This window comes from Sinocyclocheilus rhinocerous, unplaced genomic scaffold (genome assembly GCF_001515625.1).
Source record: "Sinocyclocheilus rhinocerous isolate Xijiao unplaced genomic scaffold, SAMN03320098_v1.1 scaffold335, whole genome shotgun sequence".
NCBI classification, from domain to species: Eukaryota; Metazoa; Chordata; class Actinopteri; order Cypriniformes; family Cyprinidae; genus Sinocyclocheilus; species Sinocyclocheilus rhinocerous.
Genome location: NW_015659708.1, coordinates 487,240 through 496,610, shown reverse-complemented (window position 1 = coordinate 496,610; position 9,371 = coordinate 487,240). Strand labels below are relative to the sequence as shown.

At 35.6% G+C, this 9,371-nt stretch overlaps 1 protein-coding gene across 2 annotated transcripts in view; it reads left to right on the top strand.

The window, feature by feature from the left end:
• Positions 1-9,371, top strand: part of LOC107724112 (voltage-dependent calcium channel gamma-7 subunit-like) — a 24,237-nt gene that overhangs the window by 12,612 nt on the left and 2,254 nt on the right. Inside the window, exons 3-6 of one of the 2 annotated variants that reach the window (XM_016532906.1) lie at positions 1,159-1,245; positions 1,801-1,941; positions 7,372-7,517; positions 9,112-9,363. In XM_016532906.1, the coding sequence (XP_016388392.1) occupies positions 1,159-1,245; positions 1,801-1,941; positions 7,372-7,517; positions 9,112-9,363 (626 nt within the window). Of the gene's footprint in view, positions 1-1,158; positions 1,246-1,800; positions 1,942-7,371; positions 7,518-9,111 lie in introns of both variants that reach the window. The other variant, XM_016532905.1, reaches the window with a different exon arrangement.

Genomic DNA, 9,371 nt, shown 5'->3' with positions numbered 1-9,371 from the left:
AGGGGCGAGGTTGTGGTTAGAACGCTTGGTTGAGTGCATCAGACGAGACGATGAAGAAGTTCATCAAAGCCGGAACTAATCGAGCCGTTTGTGCCAGGCTGGGGAGAAAGGTATTTTAATAATGTAAATTATGTGAAAAATAATGCTTTTTTCGAACCACCAAGCATGAGAGCATGTTCTAGTACACCCCCAAAACAAAATCAAGACTTTGTAAAAGAGCATAATAGGACCCCTTTAATATGGATGGCTAGCATTCACTACTCACGGCAACGTATCGCCGTATGCATTGGCAGTAGCAAGTTCCTGTACTTGCTTGCAGCAGCAGCAATAATCTACAACTACAGCAATAACCAACAGCAGCAGCAGCGTAGCAGATCTATTCCGCCAAGACCAAATATACATTAACATTGTCATATCCATCACCATGCTAAAATCTTCAGAGAGTTGTCATGATTGAACTAATGTTAAATACAAAATTTTGCAAAGTTTTGGAAAGAACAATATTCAGTCATTGAATTATATTCTGTAATTGCATATATGCAGAAACAAGCAAGTGAATGCAAAAGCATTGAAATATAATTGTATCCTCCCATTTTATCTGTACAGGGGCTGCTGTAAACTTAATGAAAATAAATATTTTCAAGATAATATTTTAACAAGTATTTCTAATAATTTGTCAGTTATTTAATTTCATTGTCTTAATATCAACATTTTCCACACAAAATGCATACAATAAATTATTATAGTAGCCTTTATATTTCAGGAAGGGAGTCTTATGTTTGGGGGATGCTTAGCATCAAAAAGGGAAATAAATATATATATATATATATATATATATATATATACATATATACATCTCGCTTAGACAGGTCAGGACAACCACTGGTGCAAAAAAAAAAAAAAAAGCATGACGCTTCTGACTAAGTGCAGTGTATGTATGTAATGCATGTGAGTTTTCTCACCTCTCTTCTCAGTGTTTGAACCAAAATCATTGCTGTGTTTCTCTCTGTTTGTCCCGGTCTCCCCTACTGTCATTGTCAATCTCTGTCCCGCTCTGCCTCTACACTCTTTCTGTCTCTCTTTGTGTCCTTGTCTCTCTTTCTCTGTCTCTCTTTGTTCCCCTGTCTGTCTCTCTCTCTGTCTCTCCTTCTATCTCAGGGCCAGAGAAGGGGAGATGTGTGGCATCTGAATACTTCATCGAGCCAGAAATAGAGATCACTACTGAGAACACAGCCAATATACTGAGTAAGAAAAATGTATGCACTTTATTGTATAATACAAATGGAAAAATCAAGGTGTAAGTAAATATTATATTATATTATATTATATTATATTATATTATATTATATTATATTATATTATATTATATTATATTATATTATATTATATTATATTATATTATATTATATTATATTTTTGATCATTTCTAGTCTTTAGTCTTTTTTTTTTACTTTTGTTGTGACAATAATTTTTATATGTACAATTGAAAGATATTCAATATAATATGACACTATAAAAATTACATGTATAATAATTGTACAAAAATATTATTATATTATATTATATTATATTATATTATATTATTTAAATGTATAAATATATTACATATAAATATATTACTATTTTTAGGTGCTGTAACTGATAATTTGCTTTAATTTTATAAGCGTTTTAATACAATTATTATTGTACAATTATTTATCAATACTAAAAAATACAAAAAAAAAGTTATAAATAGTTTCAGATGAAGCATGTCACCCTTGACTCAATGATTTTGAGGGACTATTTTTCTGTCTCTGTTAGAAATGGTCAGGACGGCCACCCCGTTTCCTATGGTCTCACTCCTCTTTGTCTTCACGGCCTTTGTCATAAGCAACATCGGCCACATCCGTCCCCAGCGCACCATCCTGGCCTTCGTCTCTGGAATCTTCTTCATCTTATCAGGTGAGGTATATGGAAATATAATGTGTGAAAATCTGCTAAATAAGTTCTTGATTCTCATCATCATGTTTCTCATTTTTGCGGCCCATAGTTGTGTATCTGCTTACATACTCTAGATTAGATGCTCTTTGTTGATATCCAGTTTCAGTGGTGAGCCTGGTAATTCTCCACAACTGCGTCCGAAATCAGGCTGAGAATCCCACTGAGAGGCTTGCATATTTAATGAATGGTGTTCCCGATTTCCATCTATGGTAATGTGTGGGACACAATATCTATTAAATGCTCCTTTTTTTCTCACAAACGGTAATTAATAACAGCGGTCTCTCTGATCAAGTCAACAGAGCTCTACCTAACAGCTGTCATTTGCATTCGGCTAAATGACACAGATTGTCAAGAATGTCAAAGTGTGTTTAGATTTGACTAATTTGCATGCAAAGTATGTCTTAAAACAGATCTGGTGTGCATGAATGTTCTCAAAGAAATCTTGAAGCATTAGACTAAATACATAAAAGATATGTAGGGCTGGATTGATACCAAAATAATAATGCAGTTTAATTGCTAAATTTCTCAAGGTGTACCAGTACAGTGCGTTCAGACTGAACCGCGGAGCTGTGAATTTCTCAATACTCCGTGTGGCTTGAAGACAGCGATGTGGCTGAACTATATCAGTTGATTCTATCAGTTTCCTGCTGACAGCTGTACAAATCAGCCTGCAGGAACAGATTTCCCATGAAGGTTTAGAAAGCTTGTGTTTGAACAGTTCTAGAATGCTGGAACTGGACGGGTTTTAAACAGCACTCTGGAATATTTCATTCTGATTGCAGAATGCTGAATTCAGTCATATAGTTTTATATAATTCTCACTCATCTGTGCAACTGATCATTGTCTCATAGCTGTGTTTCGTGTCTCTTGTATCATGCCACAGTCTCCTCAAATAATAATATCAACTCCATACAGGATACAACAGTGGTTCGCAACATTTTTGACTTCCTATAGGCTATGATATTTCCTTTGTATGTCTGCTGATTATAAGGTTTATAAAGTCAATTAATCAATCAATCAAGGTTTATAAAGTCAATCAATCAATCAATCAAGTTATAAAGAAGGTATTTAAAGTTTTAAAAAGTTATAAAGAAGGAATTTAGTTATAAAGAAGGCTTTTTTATTAACAAACTAAAAGTGTCAGTGGATTTTAATAATACAATGTGATTAATTTTGAATGCAGATGTTGTAAGAGTTCAATAATGTTCTTAATTATAAACTTAATGGAAAAAAGAAATATGTCAGTTTTTTTTATATATATATTTTTATTAATTCAATTTATTTTCAAAAATTGTAAGAAATCATGCAATCCCCTAGAAAGTTTGCTGAGGCCCCCTGGTGGCCCGGCCCCCTAATTGAGAACCACTTGGACATTGAAAAAAAATAAAAAATAGAAAGAAAGGAATACTTTTATTCAGCAAGAATGCATTAAATTGATCAAAAGTGACAGTAAAGGCATTTATAATGTTACAAAAGAATGATATGTCAAATAAATGCTGTTCTTTTGAACTTTAGTTCACAGTTTCCAAACACTGTTTTCAGTATTGATAATAATATTTATTGAGCACAAAATTAGCACATTAAAATGATATGTGATATCATGTGACACTGAAGACTGGAGTAAGGGCCGCTGAAAATTCGGCTTTGCCATTACAGGAATAAACAACATTTTAAAATATATTAAAATAGAAAATATCTATTTTAAATTGTAATAATATTAACAATTTTACACTGTATTACTGCAATATTAAACAATATTTCTGCATTTGTGATCAAATAAATGCTACAATAGTGTGAAATATATAAATGATCGTTGTCCCAGGTAACTGATTTCCCTACGTCTTTGTTAATTTAATTGATCTCGTATCACTCATTTTTCGCTTTTTTCTTCTCGCATGATACGATAATTTCAACTCAATAACTTTGAGTTTAAATTGTTATATTCAATCATGCTTTTCCTCTGGGATTACATGATAAGATCTTTTTTCAATGGAAACATATGGGTATAGTAACAATACAAGATCTTTATAGGGAAGGTACATTTAGTTCTTTTGAACAACTAAAACAATACTGTGCTCTTGTTCCTGCTCATTTTTCCGTTGCAAGTCAGAGACTTTGTTAGGAAGCACAGTTCAGACTTCAAAGCTTTGAATTTAAATCCAACTTTAGAAAGATTTGTTAATGTACACCCTGGTGCTAGTGGTACTGTTTCAAATTTTTACAAATTATTGGTAGAAAAGATGGACAATAACACAAAACATGATTGGGAAGAGGAAATGGGTTTTAATATTCATGAAAACATGTGGGATGAGTGCTTGAGAAATGTACATACATGTTCTGTAAATGCTAGACATAATTTGATTCAGTTCAAGGTAATTCATAGGCTTCATTATTCTAAATTAAATCTTCATAAAATTTATCCCACGATTTCCCCGCTCTGTAAAACGTTAGAAGGCACCCTGTTTCATTCTTTTTGGTCATGTAGTAAAATTCAGCCATTTTGGAAATGTATATTTAAATTTCTTTCTGAAGTGTATTCTGTCGACTTGGAGCCTGAGCCTTGTATTGGACTTTTAGGTGCAGAAAATGCCTTTTGCAGTAAATATCAAACACAGGCTATTTCACTTCTTGGTTCAAAGTCACTATTATACAGTGTTACAGCTAAGGGTGCTCGATGTCGTGTTTTTCCTGTGTAGTAGCTATTTTGTGACATTGTGTGTGTTGTTTCAAGAAAATGTAAATAAAGAGATAAAAAAAAATGGCTATATTCACAATACAGCATAGTCTCGCATAACTTATTGCTTAATTGCAGCACTTGATTTGCACTTCTACATGAGACCATTTACGCTCCAATCAAAACAATCAACATTTGCTAATTAGAATACAGTAAATCATTGAGTGGCTGTTAAAATCTAATTTGCCTCACCGTCTTCATTAGATGCCAGGAAATGAACAAAGAGGCAAAAGCAAGGAGTCAGCAGCAGTGGGGGAGTCGAGAATCAGCAAAGCCCCTCAATCGTTTGCACAGAGCCAGGTCAACATGTCCCATGCATTGCAGCCGATGCGGCTCTAAAGCACGCACTACTGCAGTTTAATAATAATGGATTCTGTAGTATGACTGCAGATTCCTGTGGCAGCACCGGCAGCTGTCCAGCGCTGTGCCGTGTAGCGCTGCATCAGGTGCTAATGTTACATTCAGCTCAGCATTTTGTACTACAGAATTATTAATAAAGCACAAGACACCACAACAGCGCTGTTGCAAAATGCTGAACACAGACATGCACAACACTGCAAAAAAACTAAAACGTAGTCTATGATGTTCTAAACTGTAGTATACAGTAGTTTACTATGGTGTAGAAGCAGGTAGATCCAGTCTTTAAGTATCCTACTTGTGCTTGGTTGTTTGGGAATATATGCCCTAGTGTGACACAGCAGTTTAATATCCGATGTCTTGCATTTCTAATGCGAAAAGTAAATATGTAAGCACATTCCTTGTCGGTATTCGCAGCATAGACAGCTGGCAGTGACAGACTGCGATAATGTGTTTGATTATGCCAGAGGCTTTCCTTACCGCTGTTTCTCCCTCTCTCTTTTTTTTCCTGCACTCCACAATTACCGCAGCAGAGCTTTCTCCATCATAACACAGCAACATTTGAGCACGCTATAAATGTTAATGTTTCCCGGTATGACAGGTTGCGTGTTGGTGTGCTACTTTATCGTTCCCTCTCCGCACCGAGCTTTCAGAAGAAAACAATGTTGACTGTTCAGTAGCGTAATAGGAAATCACTGCGGCATCAACTGTACTTTCATCTAGATGTTTACAAGGCATATTTGTTTCTTTCATTTGTCATTTTCATTGAATGCTTTTAGGCTCCTTTGTGTGCATATAATAGTTTCCCCCTTTACTAATGTGAAAGTGATACCACAAATTATGTGACTTGTTAAAAAAAAAAAGTGTGCTATTAATTGATCGATGGAAAGATTTTAGTGTGAAGGATGACAAAAAAAAAACACACACATTAGAAACCGCATACTGTAGCAAAGTCCTGGCTGCCATACACAACACCTTTACGCAACATTTATACAAGCTCTACTCACATTTTCTGAATAAAAATCAATGTACTATTGCATTGCTACTATTTCCCAAAGACTTTTCTCCTAGTAAACCAGTAAGTAACCACCTAGCAACCACATAGTTATCACCCATGCAACCACAGAGCAATGCACAAACTACTATTTATAACACCTTAGTAGCCACAAATTTTGCATTGGCAAGCTCACATTTTCTTTAGATAATGTTTCTTGCAATCAACCAAGCAATCAATCAATCAATCAATAAAAATGTAATTAAACAAGCATAAACCAGGTTTTATAGAGGTTTACAGCAATGTTCAGCTGGTCAGGCTGAAAGTCAGACTGGGAAACCATCTTAAACAAGCTTAGACCAGTTTAAACCATCTAAGACCAGAGCCTGGTTAGGCTGGACTTTTGCCTGGTTTTAGAGGTTTTCATCTGGTCAGGCTAGGAGTTCAGCAAAACTGGCCAGGCGAAAACCAGCTTAAAACCCTCATCCGTCCCTCGGGTCATTTTGACCCAAAACTCATTTTTAAAGATTTTTGGAAATGCTGGAAAAGCATGGAATTTATGAAAAAAAAAACTGCGGAATTTTCTAATTTAATTTTGTCACACTTGAGCATGGAGCACACACAAAAACATTTGAGTCTCATTTTTGGCCTTCGGGCCATTTTGACCCGCGAGGGACACTTTTGTTATAGGTTCGGGAGGGACGGATGAGGGTTAAACCTTGTACTGTGCTGAAAATTCTTTATTTAATTTGCTGTTTCTAGTCAAAAATGACTGGCCTTTCTTGTAAATTTCTTGTAAATCCCTTATAATGCAATATTATTTATTACCTTGGATTCAATCTTTTTGTCAGCTTGTTTTCTTTTAGTTAACATTAGGTTTTGTATTTCTTTTTGGAACTTACTGATCACAGGCATCACTGATCTGAGCTTATGCATCTCAGTTTTTAAGTGAAAAAAGTTCAAAAACTGAGATGTATAAACAATCAGCCAGTTTCAAAAGAAAAACAAAACGTGTGCTAATTGATAGAAAACAAGTTGATAAAAAGATTGAACCCAATATTAAGTAATAATATAGAACAAGACGTATAAGCAAATTTTTGTAAGCCGCTTGTGACAGGGAACACCACAAGTGTAAAAAGGAAATAATTTTTTTATTATTATTATTATTTGTTATCACTGTGTAGGAAAGTTTGAGTCCAGTGCAATCTGATTAACTAGCATGAGGATTAAACCAGTTTTTTTTTTTCATGATTTACCACTTTTCTGTCATGATTTACTGTATTTTCCCTCTTTTATTCTCTCTCAGGTTTGAGTTTAGTTGTCGGCCTGGTGTTGTATATCTCCAGTATCAATGATGAAGTGATGAACAGGCCTCGGGAGCCGGAGCAGTTCTTTCACTACCACTACGGCTGGTCGTTTGCCTTTGCTGCCAGCTCCTTCCTGCTCAAAGAGGTCAGTCACAGAGCCCAGCGACTGTTAACACTCGAGCTGACTGCGTGTGTACTCTTATCACAGAGCTCAGTTCATTAATATGCAGCTGTGTTAACAGCTTTCACTGCTGTTAGCTGCTAAACCAATAGGTCTGCCCTCATCAGTATGCATTAATTTTAGCCTAGCTTTTGCTGGGGTGAAGGCTACACATTTCCGTTATGCTGCATATATGCTAATTAAGTTCAGTGCAGCAATTTGTAAATGTCAGCATCTACTGTCTGCAGTAACCTCAACTAATATTCTTCTGATATATATATGCATACAGTAGAGTCCAAAAGTCTGAGATCATACATAAACTCAAAATCTAATTTAAGCCCGGAAATAGACAAAGTTTTAGGATTAAATTAGTAGTCTTTCGAACTTCTGCCAATTTTGTGCACTGTCATTCAAAAGTTTGGGGTTAATAAGATTTTGAAATGTTTTTGAAAGAAGTCTCTAATGCTCTTCAAAGCTGGATTTATTTGATCAACAATACTGATCAACAACAACAAAAAATTATATTGTGAAATTTTATTACAATTTAAAATAACAGTTTTCTATTTTAATATATATTTTTCTATTTTAAGAGATTAAATGTAATTTATTCCTGTGATGGTAAAGCTGGATTTTTTTAGCACCCATTACTTTTTTAGGATTCTTTGTTAAATATGAAGTGCAAAAAAAAAAAAAGCGTTTATATGAAAAATAAAAGCCTTTTATAACATAGTTTATTCCATCAAACTACACAAATACATTACTTTTGAATGGCTGTCAATGCAAAAATATGCTTTTTGTCCCCAGATGGTGTAGTTACAGCTAACTGGGTCATACTAACCAGCCAAACTTGACCCCTTGGGCAGAGAGAATTTCTAATTGGCTAGTTTCTGGCTAAAAAAACACAAGCTCAACCCCTGACACGGTTTTTTTTTTTTTTTTTGCATAGGAATGTCAAAGAGAAAAGAGAAAGGTGTGATTTCTCAGAACATCTATTTGCAGTGATACCTGTTAGGTTGTAGGAACATTAGGGTTCCTGTTAGGTTCTGTTAGACTGTAGGAACATTCTATCTGTGATATTTAAAAAAAAAAGACACTTGCTTTTGAATTTAAAGAGATAATTCACTCAAAATGAAAATAATGTCATTAATTACTCACCCTCATGTCGTTCCAAACCTGTAAGGCCTTTGTTCATCTTCAGAACACAAATTAAGATATTCTTGATAAAATCCATGACCCTGCATGCATCATGGTACTGTCGTGAACGCACGTCGAAGTCTGACACGGAAGAGAAGAACTGTTGAATACAAAAAGTATTCTCATAGCTTCATACCATTACAGTTGAACCACTGATGTCACATGGACTATTTTAACAATGTCCTTACTACCTTTCTGGGCCTTGAACATGGTATTTCCCTTGCTGTCTATGGAGGGTCAGAGAGCTCTCGGATTTCATCAAAAATATCTTAATTTGTGTTCTGAAGATGACATGAGGGTGAGTAATTAATGACAGAATTGTCATTTTTGGGTGAACTAACCCTGTAAACTGAATAATGTTGGTTGACTAGTTTTGTTGTATCAGGGTGCTGGAGTCATGTCTGTCTATCTCTTCATGAAACGTTATGCTGAGGAAGAGATGTACCGGCCCCACCCTGCGCTGTATCGCCCTCGCCTGTCTGAATGCAGCGACTACAGCGGCCAGTACCTGCACCCCGACTCCTGGCCTCCTCCTCAGCGTGGACGCAGCGGCTCCGAGGTGTCCAGCGACATCTCCATTCAGCTCAACCAGACCCCGCTGCCTCCTCTGCCAAAAAGCGGCGGGCCCTCCAATCCACGCTCTTC